The sequence below is a fragment of the Lathyrus oleraceus genome, chromosome 3 (genome assembly GCF_024323335.1).
Source record: "Lathyrus oleraceus cultivar Zhongwan6 chromosome 3, CAAS_Psat_ZW6_1.0, whole genome shotgun sequence".
Taxonomy (NCBI): Eukaryota; Viridiplantae; Streptophyta; class Magnoliopsida; order Fabales; family Fabaceae; genus Lathyrus; species Lathyrus oleraceus.
Window position 1 is genome coordinate 205401856 of NC_066581.1, and position 26016 is coordinate 205427871.

Genomic DNA, 26016 nt, shown 5'->3' on the forward strand with positions numbered 1-26016 from the left:
CAAGGATGGGAAAACTATTTCCAAAGGCTTTATGGTCCTGTTTACCCTCTTCTCATCAAGGAGTTCTGGAGGTTTGCAGATGCAGATGACCACTTCATCGTCTCATATGTTCTGGGGGTGAAGACTGTTATTACTGAAAGGTCAATTGCCTCCCTGTTGAACATGGAAAGGAGTGGAGGAAAAAGGATTTACAACATCCCTCCTAGGTCAAAGCGCATTACTGATGTAATCAACCCAACAATTTTCAAACCCAACACTGAAGGAAATCCTTCAAAGAACAAAGAGCTGCATCAGAACCTCAGAGTATGGCTGAAGATTATTCTGGGAACTATTCACCACCGTCCAGCCTCTAACTCCTCTGACTACATCAATGCAGACCAGAAATGCATTCTGTACTGCATTCAGAAGGGTGTGAAGATCTGCCTCCCTGCTCTCCTTTTCAGATATCTGAGAGATTCTGTCAAAGAAACCAGAAACAACATGAAGCCCAGATCCTACATTCCTCTGGGAAGATTGTTATCTGATGTCTTCATTGAGAATGGGCTGGTGGATCATCTGGAGAAGGCCAAGCTGATGCTAGATCTGGCAATAGATGTTGGGAAGCCTCTGAATGCCAGAAATCTCAAGAGTATGGGGATAATTAAGAAGATTCATGTCAGACCCACTCTGGATACATCCTGGGATTGTTTGAAAGATCAGAGGAAGATGCCTCATGGCCTTGCCAGGTTCTTCAAAAATGAACCCAGAGATGCTGTTGCTATCTATCTTCAGCGTCTGCTGGATGATGGTGTTGACATCTCTGACTTCAGCCTTGACGACTGTCTGGATTCAGAAGAAGATTTCGTCAGATACAAGAGAGGTCTCTCTGAGAAGAAGATAGCACCTCCGGCAAAGAAGGCAAGACTTGAAGAAGCTTCTGGAAGCAGATCTTCAGCTCCTCTGAATATATCTACTGGTACGTCTGTTCCTTCTGTTACCACTAATCCTCTGATGGCTTCTTCTAACCCTCTCTCTTCACAACCTATTTTTACTACCTCTGAAATCCCACCTTCAACCACCAGAACCTCCCAACCTTCACCAGTTCTAAATGTAGCCCGTACATTCATACCTCCCTTTGAACCTAAACAAACCTACCAAAGCACTTCCTCTTCATCATCCTCAGAACCAGAATCACCCCCATATGTTTCCATCTCTTCTGACCCAGAATATCCTGACCCTGATTCCCCAACCATAGCCACAATTTATGCTCATAAACTTGCTTCACAACAACAAACACAAACACAATCTGAAGCAACTTCACCTCCACCACAACAAACAACCACCATACCTTCTGTAACTCAACCCTCTGAACCCCACACCTCTGATATCACCCCACCAAACATCTCCGCTGCACCTGAAGCTGAAACTGAACCCTTAGATTTAAACCCTCTTTACGCTTCACCCCAAACATCTGAACCTCAACTAGAAGCAGAATCTGAACCCCAACCTGAATCAGAATCTGAACCTCACACATTAAATCTCAGCCCTTCAAACTCTCCACCTCATACCTCTGAACCTGAACATGAACCTGAACTTTCTACACCTACCCTTGAGGAAGCCATCATGCAGGTAGCAGAAGCTTCAGTACAAAAGGTCAAGTCTCTGACCACTAACTCTGAAATCAGTGATGATCCTAAATCTGTAAGGACACACTGGAACAGAGTCATTGGCTGGATGACCTCTGAGTCTTTTAGACTGAAGAGCATATCTGAACAAGTCAGAAATGGCTACATCAGAGATGCTGAGGCAAGACTCCAGGAGAGACTTGCCAGAGAGGCTGAAGCCAGGAGGCTAGAGGAAGAGAGATTAGCCAAGGAAGCTGAAGAAGAAGCACGAAGACTGGAAGAAGAAGAAAAAGCTCGTCAAGCTGAAATCCTAAGGGAAAAGGAAGCTGAAGCTAAGGCTCTGGCGGATGCAGAAGCACAAGCTGCTGCTGAAGCTGAAGCTCAGCAGGCTCTGACTCTGGGGGAGTCCTCTTCTGTGATCCCTATGGTTCTTCAGACTCTGAAAGAACTTAAGCAAGATCAGAATGAACTCCGGGCCAGAATGGACAAGCAAGATACTATCAACGACAACATCCAGAACATGCTTGCAATGCTGCTTCAGAGAATGCCTCCGCCTCCGAACCCCTAGGCACTTAGGATTTTTATTTATTTTGCTTGCCTGTTGTTTCTTTTTTCTTTGCCTTCTCTGGATCTGATGTTTTCTTATTTTTTGTTTTTGTGCTTCTATTTTAATACAATGTTTTTCTCTTCCATTATTTATTTTTTACCATGTCTTTTTGATTCTGACAAAAAGGGGGAGAAGTCATTAATAGCTCTGATGAAAATATTGTCTAATACCTTAAGCATTCTGCAACATATTTCTCTTAAAATAAAATTATCTAACTTGGACTTAAGAAATTGCAGAAAGTTTCAGAAACCTCTTTACTTAAGAAACTCTGGTAAGAACTTCTGAACTCCCTAGCACTATCTCAGGGGGAGCTTCTGTCTATCTAATCTAATATTATTCATGTTTCATCTGCTAATTAAGGTTGTTTTGTCATCATCAAAAAGGGGGAGATTGTAAGAACAAAAATTATTCTACAACAGATTCCTTGATTTTGATGATAACAAAGGATGAAACCAAAAATGGCACCCTAACGAAAAGTTTCTGAGTGTGCAGGGTTCTAAAGAAAGAAGGAAGAAATCTGATGATGTCATCAGATACAAAACCAGATCAGATACAAATCATCAAATGATCAGAAGCATCTGAAGTGAAAACAAGTTCAAGAAAGTCTAACTCTGAGCAAAACAACAAGTATCAGAAGCATCTGAACAAGAAGTAGCTCTAAAAGTTCTGACTCTGAACAACGCTATCTCTAAGCTCCAGAAGTTATCAGCGCTATCTGAAGAAACTATCTGAGATCTACGTCAGAAGCAAGATTCCAAGACTCTCCAGAAACACAAATACTCTGAGCATGGAATTGCTAAGCATGAAAGAGTAACGTTAAAGTCAAGTAAAGATTTGCAAATGGTTTTCCTAATTAAGAAAGAGACGTTAATCTCCAATTTCAATAAAGGAGATACTACTTGTGGTAAGTAGTCATTTCAAGGAGAAAAAGTTATCCTGCAGAAGCTGTTTATGTTATGGCGTAAATTCATCTTATTACTCATCAGTTTTAACTACTACCTCATTGATCTATATAAAGGATTGCAAATCAACATTCAAAAACTACTACACATACAAGGAAAAATTATACTGAAACATTAACACAAGAAAACCTTCCTGCTCTCTAAATCTTCACGAAGCTTTTGCTTATAACGTGAATCACTTTGTTCATACTATTGTAATACTTGCTTATCTTAGAAGCACTCTAGATTACATAAATCTTTTATCTATTGTTTGTTTATTTCCTCAAGTGACTCTGTGTAGTCTGTATACTTGAGAGGGCTAAGAGATTTTTATCTTAGACGTTGTTTGTAATCTTTCAAGATTAGTGGATTAAGTCCTTGTTGAAGGCGAAATCACCTTGGCCGGGTGGACTGGAGTAGCTTTGTGTTATAAACGAACCAGTATAAAATCATTGTGTGGTTTTCTTTTTGAAAAGCGCTTATTTTTCCAAACAATTCAAACCCCCCCTTTCTTGTTTTTCTCACCTTCAATTATGCAGGTTGATCCTAAAACCCATTGAACATAATGATCCAACACCATCTCCCAATTTTGAATCCCCTGTATTCGAGGCAGAGGAAGATGATGTTGAAGGGATTCCTGATGAGATTACCCGTCTCCTTGAGCACGAGAAGAAGATCATTCAGCCGCACCTTGAAGATTTGGAAACAGTCAACTTGGGGTCTGAGGATTGTGTTCGTATGGTGAAGATTGGGGCACTCCTTGAAGAGTCTGTCAAGAAGGGATTGATTGAGTTGCCACGAGAATATTCCGATATCTTTGCTTGGTCGTATGAAGACATGCCGGGTCTAGATACTGATATTGTGCAACATTTCCTGCCTTTGAAACCTGAGTGCGTGCCTGTGAAGCAGAAGCTCAGAAGAACTCATCCAGATATGGCAGTGAAGATCAAAGAGGAAGTTCAGAAGCAAATTGATGCGGGGTTTCTGGTGACTTCTACATATCCTCAATGGGTGGCCAATATCGTGCCTGTTCCTAAGAAGGACGGAAAAGTCCGTATGTGTGTTGATTACAGAGATTTGAATAAAGCTAGTCCGAAAGATGATTTTCCTCTACCACACATTGACATGTTGGTAGACAATACAGCTAAATTCAAAGTCTTTTCCTTTATGGACGGATTTTCCGGATATAATCAAATCAAGATGGCACCCGAAGATATGGAGAAGACAACATTCATCACACCTTGGGGAACATTCTGTTATCGAGTGATGCCCTTCGGTTTGAAGAACGCCGGAGCCACGTATCAACGAGCTATGACTACCTTGTTTCATGATATGATGCACAAGGAGATAGAGGTCTATGTTGATGATATGATTGCTAAGTCTCGAACGGAAGTTGAACATGTTGAGCATTTGTTGAAGCTTTTTCAGCGTCTGAGGAAGTTTAGACTTCGTCTGAATCCGAACAAATGTATATTTGGAGTCCGTTCCGGCAAGTTGTTGGGTTTCGTTGTTAGCGAGAGAGGTATTGAAGTTGATCCTGCAAAGGTCAAAGCAATACAAGAGATGCCTGCACCCAAAACTGAGAAGCAAGTCCGAGGTTTTCTTGGCCGCTTGAATTACATTTCCAGATTTATATCCCACATGACTGCCACATGTGCGCCGATATTCAAGCTCCTTCGGAAAGATCAGTCTCATGATTGGACCGAAGATTGCCAGAAAGCTTTCGACAGTATCAAGGAGTATCTGTCTGAACCTCCGATCTTGTCTCCGCCTATGGAAGGAAGACCTCTGATTATGTATTTGACTGTTCTTGAAGACTCGATGGGTTGTGTACTCGGTCAACAAGATGAATCAGGGAAGAAAGAATCTGCTATCTACTACCTCAGTAAGAAGTTTACTGATTGTGAGTCTCGGTACTCTATGCTTGAGAAGACGTGTTGTGCTTTGGCTTGGGCAGCTAAGCGTTTGCGCCAGTACATGATAAATCATACAACTTGGTTGATATCCAGGATGGATCCAATTAAGTATATCTTCGAGAAGCCTGCTTTAACTGGGAGGATTGCCCGTTGGCAGATGTTGTTGTCTGAGTATGATATTGAGTATCGAGCTCAGAAAGCTATCAAAGGTAGTATCTTGGCTGACCATTTAGCGCACCAGCCGATTGAAGATCATCAGTCAGTTCAGTATGACTTCCCTGATGAGGAGATTCTGTATTTGAAAATGAAAGATTGTGATGAGCCTACACTTGATGAGGGTCCGGAACCTGGTTCCAGATGGACGATGGTGTTTGATGGCGCTGTAAATTAATATGGAAACGGAATTGGGGCGGTGATCATTACTCCTCAGGGCACACATATTCCGCTTACAGCAAGGCTAACTTTCAAATGCACGAATAATATGGCAGAATACGAGGCCTGTATTATGGGACTGGAAGAATGTATTGATTTGAGAATCAAACATCTTGATGTATATGGTGATTCGGCCCTGGTTGTCAATCAGATCAAGGGTGAATGGGAGACGAATCAACCCAGTCTTATTTCATACAGAGATTATGCAAGGAGGATTTCAACGTTCTTTACAGAAGTTGATTTTCATCATATTCCTCGAGAGGATAATCGGATGGCAGATGCTCTTGCTACACTTGCTTCCATGATTGTTGTGAAGTATTGGAATGAAGTTCCCAACATTGCCGTGATGCGCTTGGATAGACCAGCTCACGTATTTGCAGTAGAAGAAGTGAATGATGACAAGCCTTGGTATTTTGATATCAAGAATTTCCTCCAGAACCAGGTCTACCCGCCTGGGGCATCTGTGAAAGATAGGAAAACTTTGAGAAGGTTGTCAGGCAGTTTCTACCTCAGTGGTGAAGTGCTGTATAAGAGAAATTTTGACATGGTTTTGCTCAGATGCGTGGATAGAAACGAAGCAAACCTGTTGATGACTGAGGTCCATGAGGGTTCATTTGGTACTCATTCCAATGGACATGCCATGGCTAGAAAGATGTTGAGAGCAGGCTACTATTGGCTGACAATGGAGTCTGACTGCTGCAAGTATGTGAAGAAGTGCCACAAGTGTCAGATTTATGCGGATAAGATTCATATTCCTCCGACACTTCTGAATGTGATTTCATCACCATGGCCTTTCTCTATGTGGGGAATTGACATGATCGGCATGATTGAACCGAAAGCGTCCAACGAACACAGGTTTATTCTCGTAGCAATTGATTACTTCACCAAATGGGTCGAAGCCGCTTCGTATGCGAATGTGACCAGGCAGGTGGTTGTGAAGTTTATCAAGAACCAGCTGATTTGCCGTTATGGTGTGCCAGAGAGGATCATTACTGATAATGGATCTAATCTGAATAATAAAATGATGGATGAGTTGTGCGCCGAGTTCAAGATTGCACACCATAATTCCTCTCCCTATAGACCTAAGATGAATGGGGATGTTGAAGCTGCTAACAAGAATATCAAGAAGATCATCGAGAAGATGACAGTTACATACAAAGATTGGCATGAGATGCTACCATTTGCTTTGCATGGATATCGTACATCTATACGCACTTCAACAGGGGAAACCCCTTTCTCTCTTGTTTACGGCATGGAGGCTGTTCTCCCAGTAGAGGTGGAGATCCCATCAATGAGAGTCTTGATGGAAGCCAAGTTGACTGATGCTGAATGGATTCAGAGTCGTTATGACCAATTGAATTTGATTGAAGAGAAACGATTGACTGCCATGTGCCATGGTCAGTTATATCAGCAGAGAATGAAGAAAGCATTCGATAAGAAGGTCAAGCCTCGTGTGTTCCGAGAAGGTGACCTCGTGCTCAAGAAAGTCTTGTCTTTCGTGCCCGATTCCAGGGGCAAGTGGACTCCAAACTATGAGGGTCCATATGTTGTTAAGAGAGCCTTTTCAGGCGGTGCTTTGATGCTTACAACAATGGATGGGGTGGATTTCACTCGTCCTGTGAATTCAGATGCAGTCAAGAAATACTTTGCCTAAAGAAAAAAAGTATATGCAAATGAAAAACAGAATAGCTCGCTAAGTTGAAAACCCGAAAGGGCGGCTTAGGCAAAAATGAGCGTCTCGATGGAGAACCCGCAAGGGTGATCCAGGAAAAAGTTAGAGACTTAAAAAAGTATATTTGCATCCCGCTAGATTGAGTACCTCACCCTGGGGCAATCTAGGCAATAATTAGGGATTTGGCAAGTAACTGCATCCTGACAAGACTTTCTGTTCCACAGCCGTCTTTTCGTCAGAGATTCTCGATTCGTCGTCGACTGAAGCTTCGAATACATCGAGATTCAAATTGGTAGAGAAAGGATCATTATGTTCAATGTAGCCCTCTCCCAATATATATCACTGATTTCAAATTTGTACAGATCTATGGAGTCTTGCCATTTGCAGGCTACCATTCCATCAAATCAATTTGAGCTTTTTATCCAATTATTTGCACTCTTATTTGTTTCAATTCAACAAATGTTTTGCATGTTTTAATTGATAAAATATCATTGTTTTAAACAAAGAATTTTTCAAATTTTTGTTTTAAACAAAGTGAACATTCATTATGATGAAAGGATACTTAAGAATCTCTCAGTGCTCTCCCGAGGGTGGCATGATTTCCAACAGGTAAGACATTTGTTCATATTCCTGGCATTGGTTGTATCCTCTTTATCCCGCTTTTTGTTGGGGTTGTCCCCCAAGCAGAATTTATTGGTGGGGTTGTTCCCCAGTATAGTCGCTAGCAGAGGTGTTGTTGAAGACTTCGTTTTCTTCTCCAGCAGTAGTCTCTCCCCAGTGCAGTCGCCAGCGGAGTTGTTGTTTCTCTCCTCAGCATGGTTGCTTTCCATTTTTCCCAGCTTAGTCTGCAGAATGGTTGTTGTGGCAGTTTTTGCCTATTGAAAACTCTCTCAATCCCCAGTAGGGTCGGTTGGTGGCTCTAGCGTCCCAAAGATTGGAGTGGTTTCCTGATTTGCTTGTGATCCCAGTAGAGTGGCTTATTGCAGAATCTACTTGTGTGATCCGTCGGATATATGTTCTCCCCGAGTAGAGTGGCGTGTTGCAGAATCTACTTGTGTGGTGCTTTCTCCTTCAGTGGTTTGTTCCCTAGAAGGATAGCTTACAGCTTTCCCCAGCAGAGTTGCTTGTGCAGTTAGATTCTACTTGGATGATTCTCCTGTAGTGGGTTGTTCCCCGGAGTTGTTTGGAGTTGCTCTTGCGGCAGTTCTTGTTTGTTTCTCAGTTAATACTGGGATCCCCTGCAGAATCTCGAGATTCTCTCGTTCCCCTACAGATTGGTCTTGGTGGCTGCTTGCCTGTTGTGACTTTCTGTACCCTTGTTGGGTTGGTTATGGATCCATCACTAAGAGATTCTGCGATATCTCTTGTTTTGCCTCCCCCAGATCTTTGCTTTTTAGCATGTGGATCTCCGCAGATTGGCTTTCCAGTTGGTTTTCCCCTGGAAGTATAGTACCGGGCGGTTGATTCCTGGGCCTGTTGTGTTAGATATGTCTGTTTTGTCAGCATTCATCAAACATAAATTACGCATATTCATGCATATTCATAAAACATTCAGATATTCATGTTGCATTGTTTGCCATATATCTCTTGTTTGTTGTTCTCCTGCTATGGGTGATATAGATCTCTTCAATATATCTTCCCAAGCAGATGTCGGGTGTTAAAATCTCTCCATATAGAGTCAGCCCCGTAAGCAGAAAGTGTCTGTATTTTCCTTCTGCAGTTCCCCGCTGAGATTATCCTCGTGGATGACGGTTTCTTCCGTTTCCTCCCAACACATATATTGGGATGGATGTTCCTATGGAGTTATATCCTCATAGAATGAGTCTTGATTTAGTTTGTCTTTTCGGTTTGGTCCCGAATTGGCACTTGTCAACCGTTTCTTGTGCTTCCCTATGGAATGAGCGAATGATTTGCCCAGTAACCGGCATTAATTCTTTTATCCCCAGCGGAGTTTTTTGAGCCTCTACCCAGTAACCGGTAGTTGTAAGTCCTATGTTCTTGCGTCTTGGCGGAATTTGTGGTTATATACCTTTTATTCCTCAGCAAGAGTTGTTGGTTTTCTACCCAGTAGTCGGTAGTCGTAAATCCTGTTTGCCTGCTCTCCAGCAGTTTTGTGGTTTGTTATAAACCCTATTATTTGTTTCCCGTGCGGATTTGTGATTTTTTTCCATCCCCACGTGGAGTTGTCGGTTTTCTACCCAGTAGTCGGTAGATGTAAACCCTAATTCGTATACCCCCACCAGAGTATGGCTACTACCCCGTATTCGGTAGTTGTAAGTCCTATCTCTTTTCCCCTATCAGAGGTAATCTTTGTGGTTCGTTCTGGTTGATGGTGGATTTTGTGCTGTTGTGGTTTTATCCCCAACAGAGTTTGCGTTTCCTTGTGGAATAAGTTGAATAAGTGCTCAGTATTTGGCCTTCATTCACCCTGCCCCCAGTGGAGTCTGTGGTCTTCTACCCCGTATTCGGTAGTTGTAAATCCCATGTTTTGGTTGTTCTCTCCCATCGGAGTTTTGTACGTTGTGGTACAGTTGGATAATTGCCGGATGCTTGCAATTTTATCCCAGCTGAGTTTTTGGTTTTCTACCCAGTAGTCGGTAGTGGTAAACCTCTTGTTTCCTCAGTCAGACTTTTGGTATTCTACCCCGTATTCGGTAGTTGTAAACCCTAATTTCTCCTCTTTGCAGAGTTAACCTTGTTGTTCATCCTAACCGATGACGGTTACTCGTTGTGGTTATCTTCATTCAATATTTGATGTTGATATTTCTCCTTTTACTTGTGGATAATTGTCGGTTGCTAGCAATTGTATCCCCAGCAAGTTGTTTTCTGGATAATTGCCGTATGCTTGCAATTTTATCCTCTTTGAAGTCGCCAGTGGGTCTTTTCACCGTTTGCTAGTGATTTGTTCCCCGGATTATTGATTGATTCTCAATATACCCCCAGCTAGTCTTTATGGATAATTGCTGTTTATGCAATTCATCCCCGGATCATTGATTTTTGTACCAATGCATCCTCAGCAGATCGCCTTTCATTTACCCGTTTGCTTGGTAATGATTGTTGCCCCTTTGATTGGTCATCTTTATATACCTAGTTTTGGTGTCCCGATGCCTTTCTTTTCGGTCGATTTATCCTTTGTTAACCCAGTAACCGGTTGTGGATAATCTTCCATGCGAGTATGTTATCCACGTTCTGACGGTAATGGATAATATATCTCATGCACTCTTCAGTTGAAACCTTTTGTGTTTCCCTAGTCGAGTAAGATTCGTTATTTCCCTTTTGCGGAGTCGAATGTTTGTTGTTTCGGATAATTGCCGGATGCTTACAATTTATCCCCTTTGAGTTGTCTTTCGTTTACCCGAGGCTTGGTATCGATTGTCTCTCTTTTTGGTTAGTCACCTATTATATACTTCGGTATCTCTGGTGTCTTTTCCTTTCCGAGTATATTATTCACGGTCTGCCGGTAATGAATAATATACCTCTTTCACTCTTTGGTTGGAATCCTTTGTTGATCTTCCCCCAGTAGAGTAAGATTCGTATTCTTTGGAGAATCGAATATCCATCCTTTAACCAGTTTGTGTTTCGGATGATGAGTGTTTTGGCATATATACCTATCCACGTTTTCGGTAGATCACCTATTATATACCCAGTAACCGGTATCCCTGGTGTTTCTTACCATGCGAGTGTATTATCTACGTTCTGACGGTAATAGATAATATATCTCATGCGAGTATTCTATCCACGTTCTGACGGTAATGGATATTATATCTCATGCACTCTTTGGGTTTGTGTCCCCAGTTGAGTAAGATTCGTTTTCCCGTTGTGGATTCGAATGTCCATCATGTAAGTCGATTTGCTTTTTTCAAGCCCTCCTTTCGGATGATGAGTGTTTTGGCATATATACCAATTCACGTTTCGGTCGGTCACCTATTATATACCTCGGTATCCCTGGTGTTCCTTCCTTTCTGCTCCCTATTATGACCTTGGTCCCCTGTGGAGTCAGATTTTCCTGAGTTTATGTACCTTTCTCAGGTCTTTCTCAGATGTTTGGTCGATTGATATCTCTCACCCTTATACTGGTCTTAGATATTCATTCTTCCTGAGTTTGTTACCCTTATACCGGTGACACCTCATATCCTTGTTGCTTTTCCCCGTGAGAGTCTCTTTGGTAGACACTTCTCCAGTGGAGTATCCTGTTGTGATTTTTACCCTTTGCTGTATTGGCGTTTTCCCCAATATGTGCAATTTTTCCCGGCAGGGAGGTTCTTTGTGAATCGTTCCTTGGTCCGAGTCCGGATTTTTATCCGAAGTATCCTTTGTGGATAATCTGAGTCAGCTTGTGTCTTTCCAATGGATGTGTTTCCTTTGGAAATCTTCTGATCCCCAGTGTGAGTCCTTTACTTCCCCAGTAAAGTCTCTAGTCTGTTTTGTTTTTCCCCAAATCAAAGTCGTGTCCTGCTCACGCATTTCTTTTCATTTTTTATCCCCATAAGAGTCCTGTTAGAGTCTCTGTTCCTGGTGAGTGTATTACTCCGACGGATCGTCTTTTCTTCTGTGTGAACCATATCTCCACAGAGTTGGTGTCTTTTACATGCATACATTTGCATCATGAGGTCTCTTAGGGACCAAAATTTGTCTCATTACTGTTATTTAAGCCCATTCTACCGCGTCGATATGAAGATTTCTAAACTTCACTTCTCCGGGTAGAATGACCTTAAATAGGGGCATCTGTAAGACCCCAATTTTGTCCCTAAGATCCCTCATAGCATCATGTCATATCATATCATTGCCTCAAGGATCATTGTGCACCTTGCTTGCCTCTTAGTGGGTGGGTTGTCTTGTGAGTGTGGTTTTTGATCACCAAGCATGTTTAGCATTTGTATATCATCGCTTCTCATTTGTTTATTAACCCAAAAGTACAAAAATATTGTCATTTAACCTTGTTACTTGCAGATGAAGCAACATTAGGTCAAGACAGTCAATGCAGCCATTGAGCCATAGTTGATGGCCATTCTTGAAGAATTTGGGCACCATGATCATTCATAAGAGATTCATATGAGTTGTGACATCATTTGGAATCAAGATCTCAAGTGGTAGAGGCTTGAAATTCATCAAAGCATGGCTCAGTCAACCAAAACCCTAGCAAAGTCAACTGTGGTCAACTGTGCATTTAATCAGGGATTTGATGGTGGGAGATGGTTGGAAAGGTCTCATTCATATCCATACAAGCCTCATATAACATGTCAAACATCATCCTTGAGGAATTGGAGGTCAGACAAAAAGTTTCCCAAAATAGCAAGTGACCTGTAATTTCCAATTGCCAAAAATGGAAAGGTCTTCTCCTCAAATTTACATCATCAAGCAAGCTTCAAATAAAATTTTGTCCAACATGAAAGTTGAAGATCTTGCTCTTGCCTTTCCAAAAAGTCCAAGAACATCCATTTCTCATCTGTGGTTGGCAAGTTATGATCAAATCATTTTCAAGAAATCTTGAACTTCAAGGAGGCATAACTCTTGAACCAAATGGCCAATTCATGTGATTCTTTTTTGAGCAAATCCCATTTGACATGAGCTATCATAACCCATCATTACATTTCATTAAAAATCATCACATAAAAAGTCCATTTTTCAAGTAATTCATTTTGAATTTTTGGAGGGAAATAGTGAATTTGAAAACCATGCATCATTTTCATGCCAAACCAATTCAAATGGCTTTAAAACAGGTTTTGTGACTTGCTGCAAGAAGAATTACACTGTTCCATTGGTTGCATTTGGAAAAGGGCATTTTTGCCAAATTGCATAACAAGCTTCATTTCACTAATCCATTTTTATTTGGCCTAATCATGTTTAGCAAGTGGATTAACAGGTACTATAAGATCTTAATCATAACAGAAAATCGAAATCAACAATCACAATCTCAGATCCAAATCAAAAATCATCTCAATTCTCTCAAATTCTCTCAATTTTCTTCAACTTTTTTCCATCGATTTTCTTGATTTCTTTTGCCTGCTCTTTGTTCCAATCATCACTTGTAGGCTTTGTGAAGATCTGTTGAAGCAAGATCGGGGAGAATACTTGAAGATCGTGACTGTTGAAGCAAGCTCACTCACATGGCAGTTGGAATTTCAAGGAGAATCTTGCATTGTTGAGCTACTTCTTTGCTTCCATACATCTTCTTCATCATTGTAGAATTACTGTTTCACACTTTCAGGCATTGAGAAGCTCAATTCCAGCTCTGCATCATTAACAAGGTGAGAATTCGACGCTCCTAATTTGTGAAATCAATGTATGCGTCGTGTAGATCTTGGCATGTAGGTCATGTTAAACTTTGAATCGTGTAATTTCGTTAAGTTTTGAGTTAGCTATGCTGTTTTGAACTTTGACATGAGAAACTTCCATTGCTCGATCTGGTTAACATGCTTAGAATTAGGAAAAGTTATTGCTGGATTAATGATGTGTGATGCATGACGTTTCGATTGATATGTGGATTGTGAATTTCTGTGAACTTTGGATCTTGAGATGATGAACACGATGAGTTTGTGAAGAACATTAGGGTTTCGTGTCCAGATCTTGCTTTGATCCGTCCTTAGCCTGGCCTGCATGCGTGTTTCTGTTTTCTGCGCATGGACTGGTCCACTTGCCAGCTTCTCATTGGTCAAGCGTTTCACTTAAGTGAAACGCAGCGTAGCATGTTGGCGCCGGTTTTTGAATGTTCTTGATATTTACAAGTTTGCCATGCGCTCCATTATTTTCATTTTATTTTCCAAATTTTTATTTCATTTCATGATCAATCTTCAAAAAATCATAAAAACTTCATGGATGATCCAAATTGAATGGGATTTTCTGCATTGATCTCCATTTTTCCCCTAGTGTTTTACTAGCATGATAGCAAAAGTTGTGCACGGCCTGTTTTTATTTGGGTCTAAGGGTTTTGTTCATGTATGCTTTTTGACTATGCTTTACCATTTTGTTTGTGAAATCATGATGCTTGAACCTATGAACATGAAATTTTACATGTGTAATCTAGACTCATTCCTGGTCATTTTGGTATATGGTTTTTGATTTTTGCATTCCTGGATTTTGAGATATGATGTGATCTTTGGAGGTGTGACAATGTATGTCACACCATTTCTTATTCATGTTCTTGATTTTATTTTCCATGCTTAGGCTATTGCAATTGCCCTGAAATTTTGCATGTTGAATCTTCTGGATGTCTAGTTTGAGCATGATTTTTCCTGGAATTTTTGAATGCATTTTCTATTTGTTTGAGAATTTTCCCTCTGTTTGACCAATTGTGAACATTTTGTGAGTCATGATCTCATATGTTTTGTGAAATTCTTGTGGCTTATTGGATGGACTTGAAATTTGGCATGTGTATTATAGACATCTTGAAGTTTGCCATGGCTTTGGTTTCATTCATTTATCATATTTGGTTGCTGTTTTATGCTTACTTGAAGTTGATGCATGATTTAGTGACTTGTATGAGCTTGTTTGAATATGCTTTGACTTAGGGATTTTAATTGACTTGCTTCCCTTTATCCAATTGACATGATTGTTGGTGTGCTGCTCATTGAATGTGTTCTGTTTAAGCATGATTTTTCTTGAAATTTATTGAGCCATTTTGGTATTGATTTGCTTGTGTTCATTCTGTTTGCTCCAATGTGTTTCAACTTGTATAGTTTGACATGATTTGCTTAGGAAATGCAATTGGTGAATAGTTTTGATATGAGACCAATTAGACTTTGTTCTTATTTGATTAATCTTGATTTTGATCAACTTTCATGTTCTGTTTTGGTCTATTTCTCCTCCTTTGACCCTAGGCTTTGGCCTAAGGGTTTACTTCTCATGTTTGAGTTTGATTTTCAGGTTGAAGAAGCAATTGCTTTAAGGAGATTAATTCAAGTTGATTGAGTTTGGTTTATTTGATTGTTATGAACTAACTTGGTTTGTTTTGTAGGATGCTAGCTCATTTCATTTGAGTGTGTGCTTTGCACATGTGATTGATTGTGTTGACTGTTGGTTCTTATCTTGTCTGTTTTGACTTTGTGATTGGTGTACTGATTATATTTGATTGATTTCAGGTACATTAGTTGCTATAGTTCCTTTGTGAACTTGCTATTGCTTTGCTTTGCTTAAGCATTGAGGTAGAATCTCTTGTCTCCATGTAGTCTGGAAGACCTGGCCTGTTACTTGGCCAGGCACCTGTCTGAAGTCCTCCTTAAGAGGCAATGTTTGTGATTGTTTAATTTTGTCCCCAAGCAGGTAAAGTCCTTCTAATGAGGCAATTGGTAGATAGAAGAGATATGTAGCCTATCTCCTACTATTCTGTGTGTCACTCACCTTGCTCACACCACATGTGTTGATGCCTAGTGAGTAAAAACCCAAGATCTATCGAGTCATTAACTTGTGGAGAGAATTCCAACTTTCTGAACTCCCACACCTTCTGATATTCAATGCTCTCCCTGACCAGGGATAAGAGCAATGAGGCACACCCCTCATATCCTTTCATCTGCTTCACCTTGGCTCTCAATGTCAAGGTTAAGAGCACCATTTACCCTATTCCAGTTGACTTTAAAGTCTAACCCTTTGATTGAGCCTAATTGCTTGGTTATAGTGTGTGCTAAATGACTTTGTTTGATTGATTGCTTGTTGCATCTGCACATGTTTGTTTGCTTGCCTTTGTGCACTCATCATCATTGATTGTTCATTATTGCATGATCATCATTTCACATCTTTGTGATCCATCTTTGATTTGCCCATTGAGGACAACTGTAAGTCCATTCATTGGCCATTGTTCCTATGATTTGGAAGGGATAGAGTGTAAGACCATTTCATTTGGCCACTCATGTCCATTGCTTAGTGCTTGTTTGTTTGTTGTATGTGAGGATACAATTATAAGTCCATGTTGTTGGCATTTGCACTCCTATGATCATCCTTTGGAGGTTGGTATAAGTCCAGATAGATTGGCATCTGACATCCATGTTTTGTGTTACCTTAGGAGATTGGAATAAGTCCATTTATTGGCATCTGATATCCGCTTTTGTTTGTGAGATTGGTATAAGTCCATTGATGGCATCCGGTATCATTGTTTGTTTTAGGAGGTTGGTGTAAATCCATTTATTGGTATCCGGAATCCGCTTTTGTTTGTGAGATTGGTATAAGTCCATTGATGGCTTCCGGTATCACCTTGCTTTATTTTGCTTATTGCTCATTGCCTATTCCTAAGGACGCACTTGAATCATCTTCTATATGATCTCAAGAGGTGAACCTTTCTGAGAAGTTTTACACTCCATTCTCCATACCCTCTTTGTCCTAAACCTTTTCACTTGTTGACTTTTAAAACTTTGACTTGTTGTGCAAACATTCTCATCTCTTTTCAAATTAGAAACCTGGACCCTAAGTCCTTGACTTTTCAAACTCCATTTCATAACACTTCTTTGAATCAATCTTAATCATACCTTGACCATGTTTTGTGAATACTCATAATCAATTAACTTCACCCATTCAATCGTTTTGTGGCTTTGTCCATTGTTAATATGTTTTCATGCATTAGCCTTAGGTTTCAATTACCATAGTGGTTGATGTAAATCTTACCTTGTCCTTAGTGAGTTGATTGTAAGTCTTCCATACTTATTATAGGGTTAACCCCTCACTAGTATGTTGAAGCCGTCCTCGCATGGTGGATTGTTGATTCAGATTGAGTTTTCTCCCATTGGTAATGAAAAGCCTTAGTGCTTGTGTTTTAAAATGAACTCACAAACTTTTGGAAGTCTTTTAGCCGAACTACGGCGTTTTGATCCTTACCTTTGATGGAAGGTACGTAGGCAACGGGTTCATCCGTTCAAACACAAAAATAATAAAAATGTACATTCCTTTCTCACCATCCCATTCATGTTTGCACAATGTGTCAAAAACAAATAAACATTTTTTATACAACAAGTGTGAAAAGGGCTCCCTAGGAGTACCTAGGACGTGATGGGTGCCTAACACCTTCCCATTGCGTAATTTACCCCTTATCCAGATTCTCTTATCTTTTTCATTAGTTTTCTACGTGTAAAACTTCTTAGGCTTTTGTTCGCTTTTTAGCCAGTCCTTTGGATAAATAAAAGTGCGGTGGCGACTCGATTCTTTGTATACTTTGCTTATGGTTTAATCAATAAATCATATAGCGACGAATACACCGCTACACATAGGTAAAGACAGCGCTTTTTTTCCTGGTGAAAGCGCTCTTTAAAGTGGCTCTTTAAGCCCTTTAAGGGCCACTTTAGAGGGCGCTTTTTAAAGAAAGCGCCCTCTAAAGTGGAAACTTTTAAGGGTTTAGAGGGCGCTTTTACTGGAAAGCACCCTCTAAAGTGGAAACCTTTAAGGGTTTAGAGGGCGCTTTTATTGGAAAGCGCCCTCTAAAGTGGAAATTTAAAGGGTTTAGAGGGCGCTTATTTTGGAAAGCGCCCTCTAAAGTGGGTGGTTATTTAACATTTACATGCATCACATGTCTCTGTGACCATATTTTCATTTCAGGTTATGTTGCAGCCACAAGAGGTAACCAGAAGAAAATGGCATACAGCTGTTTGTTATAATTCACAAGAGCAACTAAAGGTTCTTTTTATGCTTTTATAATATTAAAATGCAAATACTGATATATGCTTATTGTTTATATGATCCTCTTGCTATTTGAAATGTCATGAACCGAAACCACTGCTACTCTAATTGAAATGTATAATAACCACTCTCTTTCATTTATTTGTTTATAATCAATCAATTACAACAAAAATGCAAGTATGCTGCTAGATTAGAAAATCACACTGTTTTGGTATTTTTCATATTTAACAAGACCAAAGAGCACAAAAATGAATTGAGTTGATTCAGAAAAAAAATATGAATGTGAATACATGAGTGAACACTAGCTGAAGTGCTACTCGAAAGGAAACTTCATCTGAAAAACTGTTGTATTTCTTCAAGAGTTTTTCCCTTTGTCTCGGGGACCCAAATGGCAACAAATCCTGCTGTGAAAACACACACTGCAGTATATATTGTGAAGGTTCCTGATAAAAACATAGGAAGCTTCTGGTTAGAAACAATAGATATTTATAGAAAATTAACATAGGCAATGCACACAAACCTCCCAAACTCCAATCCAAGAGCAAATTTGCTGTTAATGTAACCAACCAGGAAAAGAACCAATTGGCAAGTGTTGCAAAACTTCCAGCTAGGCCTTTGATGTTAATCGGAAGAATCTATTATGTAAAATATATTCAACACATCAACTATCACATTATATTACAACAAAGGTTTGTTCATATAGGGTTGTCATGCATATTATTATTGAAGAAAATTGTACCTCAGACATTATAATCCATGGCATTGCTCCTAATCCCAGAGAGAATGCAATAACCATGACCTGAAAGAAATTGAAAGTTTATAATAATGAAGTTAGGGAAACAAACAATAGAAACCATCATTTGTGTAATAAAGTTGTATTTACACACCACAACTCCAGCCACCGATACGAGGCTCAATGTCGCATATAAATCAGAATCTGGTGATATATATTCCTGAGAGCAAATTCAACATAAAATATATTATCCATATAAAAAACCAAAAATATAAAGAAGAATTTACTGATATATAATCCTGTGAATCTGTGTTACAAATTTCTGAATATTTATGCACGAATGCATGTGTAATATCTAGTTAATGTATTATGTATATATAAAAATAAACAAAAAAAATGTTCAAAAAAATTATTATTACCTTCAAGTAGAATGATATTGAAACAACCAAAAGACTCAAAGCCATTGCAGATGAAGAAACCTGCAATAGGAGATTTTGATTAATCTCTTATTACCCTCCAAACAAATAGTAATGTGAATGCAAAAATTATCGAAAAAGCTCAGACTCACAATAAGTAAAAGCCGGCGACCAGATTTGTCTGCTAACCACAAAGTTAAAATCGTAGCAAGAACCTAAATGACATGTAAATATTGTTCAGATTATGGTCTGATAAATTTGGAACGTTACAAATTTAGTTTCCTTTCGGTCGAACCTGAACAGCACCGACTCCAAATGTTGCTACATCACTCGAAACAATTTTGGTTTATTGAGTTAGTTTCTCAACATTTTCAGATATCTCTGACTTCAATAGCATGAGAATGTATGAACCATGCATTAAGTATTAGTGGTATGCACTAATTTGTAGCATAGTTATATATCGTCATATAGTTTTTACAAAAGATAAACATTGACTAGAAAATATATATGTAAAATTGTATAATGGTCTAACTGAAAGCTAACAGAAGAATAGTCGACTCTAATTTACTCTATCAAATAACATCCATACCTAAACTTCTTAAGTTACTAGCTACGCTATGTATGCTAGAATAAATACACTCATAAGCTGCATAGTGTACCTTTGATTGGTAGAAGGTGTTTTAGATATTGCTGCCTCCTTTTTCTATATCGAGAAACAAATGGAACAATTGGTGAAATTTAACCCATAATGCCTAGTCTCCATTTCTAGCATTGCAACACAATAATTATTGTTGAGAATACTCAATAAATGTATGAACCAAGAAAAATGAAACCAAAAATGAACAATAGCGAACGTCAGAAGAGAAACCAAGTAATATGAAGATTAGAAAAATACATATGGTGTCAAAATCGAACAGCTAACAACGAATTAATAGAATGAGGAAACATCGTAGATCTAACAGAGGTGGAAGGAGAACGCCTTAGAAGTAGCGAAAATCGTAGCAGTGAGAACCCTAACGTGAAAAAGAACGAAAATAACAGAGAGTGAAATAACAAAACGCGCAGTATGTTATAATTTTAATGTTTACTAAAGGGGGCCTTAGAGGGCGCTTGTGGAAAAAAAGCGCCCTCTAAAGGGGGCCTAAGAGGGCGCTTATGAAAGCGCTCTCTAAGGCTTTCCAAAAGCGCTTTATAAACTGGAAATGCACATGGACTTATAGAGCGTTTTTTTAAAAGCGCCCTCTAAGGGTAACCTTAGAGGGCGCTTTCTAAAAAGCGCCCTGTATTGTTGTCCCTCTATCTCCTCCTTATTTTTTCGCTTCACCTTAGAGGGCGCTTTATTACAAAAGCGCCCTCTAAAGTGCGCTGTCTATTCCAGTTGTTCGCTCCTTATTTTTTCGCTTCACTTTAGAGTGCGCTTTTGTAATAAAGCGCCCTCTAAGGTGCGCTGTCTATTCCAGTTTTTGGCGTAGTGTGCTTACATTCCAAAAGTTATTATGCAATCTAAGGTCTTGCAAGAAGGATCTAAGTAAAACATCTGAGAAATAAGCTAAGCAACATAAGAAGATCTGGTAAGAACCTCTAAACCTTCTCAAGTATCAGATTTAGAGGAAGATTGCTTATCTCAGGGGGAGTCACAATACATCTGACTCTTTATCTACCTTCCCTTTATTGTTATGAAGTATCATTATTTCATCAACAGTCTAAAGTTTTGTCATCATCAAAAAGGGGGAGATTGTTAGAACAAGATTTTGGTTATGCAATTTATCCTTAAGTTTTGATGATAATAAAGGATGAAACATTTTGGTACCCCGATAAAATTCTATAAGTGTGCAGGGCTCTAACATTAAATGCATATGATGTAATAAACTCTAAATGCCAAACAAGTCCAGAATAGCTGACTAAAAGCTAAGAGTGTTCGCTCTGACGACTCAAAACTCTGACACGTTGCATCTGAAGTATCCCTCATCTGAAGTTTCTAAGGATCACTACATCTGAGGAATGAAAGGTTAAATATTAATCAAGAGCCTCTAATGAAAACATCAGGCAACTATATGAAGAATACAAGATCTGAGTGAAGTATCTGAATTCTGCACACTCTATTTCTCACCAGTCAAATCAAATCAAGACTTAACAACGAAGTATTCTAAAATGGTATAAATCTATATATGGAGAAAATTAAGTACTCTCCTAAAATGTTATGGAAAGGATAACAAACTTAATGACAATTAAGTCCCATCATTGGTAAGATATCATCATCAATGCTTTATCCAATGGTATCATCTCCAAGCACTATAAAAAGGTTCAACCATCTTCATACCATGACACGAAGTTATTAAACAAGAATTATGTTCATCAAAATTCAATTATTCACTAATTCTTGCTCCACATATTCACACGAGTTGTTGCTCTTAGTGTGAGATTCAGTTGTTCTTACCGTGTTCATTTTGCTTACCTAGAAGCACTTAACACCTTTTTGTATTTATATAATAGTTGTTGTACAATTCCTCAAGTGACTTGTGAAGTCAGTAGACTTGAGAGGGCTAAGATACCTTTGTACTCTTAGACGTTGTTGTAATCTTTCAAGATTAGTGGATTAAGTCCTTTTTGAAGGAGAAATCACATTGGTAGGGTGGACTGAAGTAACTTTGAATTTTAAGCGAACCAGGATAACTTCTGTGTTGTTTATCTTTGAATTGTGTGTGTAGAAACTCGAAAAGTTTTTATTATCTGTGAAAATAATTCAAACCCCCATTTCTTATTTTTCTTTACCTTCATCATATGGGTTGTTGTATTCTTTGGTACTCCCTACATTGTTAATAGACACATGGTTGGCTGAATAATCTTCAAATAACTCTACACCTCCACATTAAAACACAAGCTACTTCAGCAACATATGTCACGACATTTACTAAATCAGAAATTGACACTTCATGGGTGTCATTACGGATTTCATCATATTGTGAATTTGGTCCACCTGAACAACAAGTGCAATAATTTCATTAATGTCACACAAACTCTAAATGGTTTATTGTTGATAATGGAAAATGTAGCTCTAGTTGTTGGTCATTGGCATGTGTTAGTTGTGATACTCTCAATCAATTCATATCCCTAAGTGTATGACTTGGATAATAAGGCTCCACTAGATGACACATCCAACATATTTCTTGAAGATAACACACGTGGACATTGTCTCATTAGCTCCTTAAAGTTTTTCGAAGCGTCAAACAATGGTTCATACTCTCCTTATATGAATTAAGTGATTTCACTCCTTTTTTTTTCATTTTTCACGTGAGGAGAATAGTTGGCTAGAAATTTCTCAACCAAAGTAATCCATGTGGCTATGAGGAGGCTTTGTGGAAGTTTTGTGATAACTTTTGCATACTTCTATCATCTTATGGTAATCTTTATCCCTTAGCGTTGTAACTCAACCCTAATTCATCCTTTTAGAATTTCTCCAAATTAGTGTCAGCTCATAAGTCACAATCATATCCAACTTTTTCTAGCAGAAATGACCAATTGGGCTAACGAAATAGATTTTAGAGGACTAACATGTAATAATTTTTTTTAGTTAAATGACTAAAGTGAAACATTAAATTAAATTAAGGGACTAAACCATACATTAAGCCTAAATAAAACATACCAAATTTAAAATAGAGTTTTTGATTCAAAGAAGTTTTATTATAAGTAAATCATACAAATTTAAAAAATAGATTTTATAAATAAATCATACAAATTGAAGTCACGCACTTATTAATGCATGCTTATTTTATTTTAAGATCAAATACTTTTTTTTGTACCTTATCTTGTATTTGTGATTTAATTTAGTCCCTTAACTTTAAAAAAAAACTATTTTAATCTCAACTTTTCAAAACGTATCACGTTATTCTTTTCCGTTCAAATGTCATTAAAAATGTTAATATTTGATAACATCTAACATACAACTTCTTGTGACCGATTCGGCAACGTTAAAATGGTTAATAAAAGATGGTTTCAAGACTTTAACTACCTTATTCTTTTTCGTCATCAAACTCACACAATCTAAAATTTTTAAATCCAAAAAAATCAAACACCTAATGAAATCAATAAAATGATATTGTAATTTGGGATTTTCTTATCTAAATGCATCTAGTAAAACTTGTTTTAATAGAGGTATTTTGTAGGTCTTGAAATGCCAGGGTTGACAAGTACGTCAACAAATTTATTAATTAGAATGTTACTGTTTATCTTCATCAAATACCTTCGAAAAACAATGTCACTTCTCGAGCACTAAAGTCAATTACAAAAAATAAAAACGGAATTCAACTTTGTATTTTTTTCTTCTCTCCACAAACAAACAAAAATTAACTATATTTTTATTTTTTATGAAATAAAAACAATAAGGTTTAAGAAGAAAAGAACATGAAGTTCACGGGTTTTGGAAAGCACATGTATATGTTTTTTTTCTAAAAGTCACAATTGATTTTAATTGAAGTTAATTTTTACTTTTGTTTTTGAGTTTCAATGAGAGTGAATAACAATGAGTATACCTAGGGGTGTTCGCGGTGCGGTTTGGGCGGTTTTGACGATAAAAATCATCCGAACCGCAAGAGAAAAAAGCATGCGGTTCGGTTTGGTTCGGTTGGCTTTTAGAAATAAAATCAAACCAAACCAAACCAAACCAAACCAATACAGTTTGGATTGGTTCGGTTGGTTCGGTTTTTTACAATATTTTTATTGAGCTATACATACACCTATAGAGAACAACATAACTTTGTATTTAGTCATTCATACATTACTAAATAACATCAAAATTTATCATATTTAGACAAAAACTTCGCATTTAATATACACAAAATTAGATTAGACAAAAATGGAATAAAAAACATATATATATAATAGTAGAATAAAATAATATCAAATACATTATAATAAAACATAAAAAATATATGAGAGGAGACATTAGAGAAGATGAAAAAAAAACATAAGAGATGCGGGATTGAGAAGAAATGTGCGATAAAAATGTAACTGGAAGAGAAAATAGTAACATAAAAGATAAAAAAGAAAGAACATAAGAGATGAAATATTATAGTAGAAAAGGCGAAATGTACACAGTAAAGAAGATGAGAAGAATGTGCGATACTACTAGGAGAAATATTTAAGAAGGTTGAAATTGAAACCCTAAGTGTGAGTAAGAGAAAATCGTTTTTAATTGTAAGGTTAAGGCATACTAAGTTTGAGTTTTGTATTGGATGTGGGATAATTGAAGTTTGAGTTGTAACATAATGCGGTTTGGTTTGGTTTAGTTCGGTTTGAAAAATACAAACCGCAAACCAAACCAAACCGTGCGGTTTTGTTAGAGAATGACCCAAACACATCCGAACTAAATGCAGTTTTTTGCGGTTTTAGTTTGGTTTGGTTTGGTTTGCGGTTTTCTATTGGGTTAGTTTGGTTTTGAACACCCCTAAATATACCTTCAAAAACACATTTGAGTTTTCTGAGCTTTCATAAAATTGAATATATTTAGGGAAGAAAATGAAGAATAATGATTAAAATCTAAAAAATATTCTAGTAATTAAATTTTTTTTATCGCAAAGTCAGTCACAAAATTAAGATTATTTTAAAATTAAGAAATTAAAATAATCTTTTTAAAAGTTAAAATTCTATATTATAGACTTCACTACAACATAAAAGACGAAAATAGATATTTAACTTGATTTTAATAAATCAGTTTTTAATATCAATATATAATTGCAAATCAATTGAAATAAAGAAAAATTTATGTGAAATGAAGTTAAATATTAATAATAAGATAATGGTACAAAAACATTCATTATTAATTTTATAAGGATATTGCGTGTTAAGATTAACATTTATTTATTCATTTTTAATGTCAGTACATAATTGTAAATCAATTGAAATAAAAAAAGTTTATAATAAATAAAGTCAAATATTAATAATAAAATAATAGTGTAAACAACCTTCATTATTAATTTTATAAGATTTTGACTTATTAGGGCTCACATTTTTGGTATCATGACAACCTTAAATACATACATATTAAGATTCTTTGAAAATTATACACATGAACTCTCAGTTCAATATTCAGAAATCAATTAACACAAAACTCAAAATTTCAACCGTTACAACCAAAACAACAACATGCAATAAATTATCATCAGAATCAAACACTTCAGCAAGAAAACTCACCTTCTTGAACACAATATTTATTACAATGTAATTTGATTGGATGAATGTGTAAGAAAGGTTTTTTTATACAAGATAAACACAATTTAGAGAATAAAATGAATAATATATTGATAAAAGATAAAATATATTACATCAATTACAATTTCGAGTCTTATTTTCTCATTTAAATAATCTCTAATAGTTTGTTTTCTTTTATTAAAATCATTGTTTAAAAAAAGTTTGAATCTTAACTCTTGATTTTGTTTTTATAATCTTTTATAGTTTATTTTTGTTTTTTAAATATTTGTTTCCTAAATTTATTCAAATTAAAATTCCCCCTTAAAAATAGATTTTAAATAGCTTATTAAACTGTCTTTAAAAAAACCCTATAAATAAATAGGTATATCTCTACTCTTCACATCATAATTTGCATATTTCCCTCGCTCTTCGTCATATAATTTGAGATCGAGATATATATTCTACTTTTACGTCATTCATGATGATTTTTAGAACTGCAATCAACGATCTCATATCTTTTAAACTTCGAAACTTCATCCTCTCAAAGCTACAAGCTTTCTTTTCGGATTATCGACCCAATTTGAAGTTTTTTTTATAGAAGATAAACACAATTTAGAGAATAAAATGAATAATATATTGATAAAAAATAAAATATATTACATCAATTATCATTTCGAGTCTTATTTTCTCATTTAAATAATCATTGAATCTTAACTCTTGATTTTATTTTTATAATCTTTTATAGTTTATTTTTGTTTTTTAAATATTTGTTTCCTAAATTTATTCAAATTAAAATTCCCCCTTAAAAATAGATTTTAAATAGCTTATGAAACTGTCTCTAAAAAATTCTATAAATAAATAGGTATATCTCTGCTCTTCACATCATAATTTGCATATTTCCCTCACTCTTCGC

At 37.2% G+C, this 26016-nt stretch overlaps 1 protein-coding gene across 1 annotated transcript; it reads right to left on the bottom strand.

The window, feature by feature from the left end:
* Nucleotides 1-18014: 18014 nt before the first annotated feature.
* LOC127126319 (sugar transporter ERD6-like 6) lies at nt 18015-19246 on the bottom strand. The gene is made up of 6 exons (XM_051055228.1): nt 19213-19246; nt 19070-19132; nt 18921-18980; nt 18656-18721; nt 18508-18567; nt 18015-18403 (listed from the first exon to the last, which is right to left on the bottom strand). The coding sequence occupies exons 3-6, from the start codon at nt 18963-18965 to the stop codon at nt 18032-18034; spliced, it is 543 nt and encodes a 180-aa protein (XP_050911185.1). The 5' UTR covers nt 18966-18980; nt 19070-19132; nt 19213-19246; the 3' UTR covers nt 18015-18031.
* Between the last annotated feature and the right edge of the window lie 6770 nt (nt 19247-26016).

Excerpts from the sequence above, each read along its gene's own strand:
- LOC127126319 (XM_051055228.1), bottom strand. The coding sequence starts at position 18,965 with ATGGCTTTGAGTCTTTTGGTTGTTTCAATATCATTCTACTTGAAG. Across the intron at positions 18,722-18,920 it reads CAATATCATTCTACTTGAAG|GAATATATATCACCAGATTC; the intron begins GTAATAATAATT and ends ATTTGCTCTCAG. Across the intron at positions 18,404-18,507 it reads CATGGATTATAATGTCTGAG|ATTCTTCCGATTAACATCAA; the intron begins GTACAATTTTCT and ends TTTACATAATAG.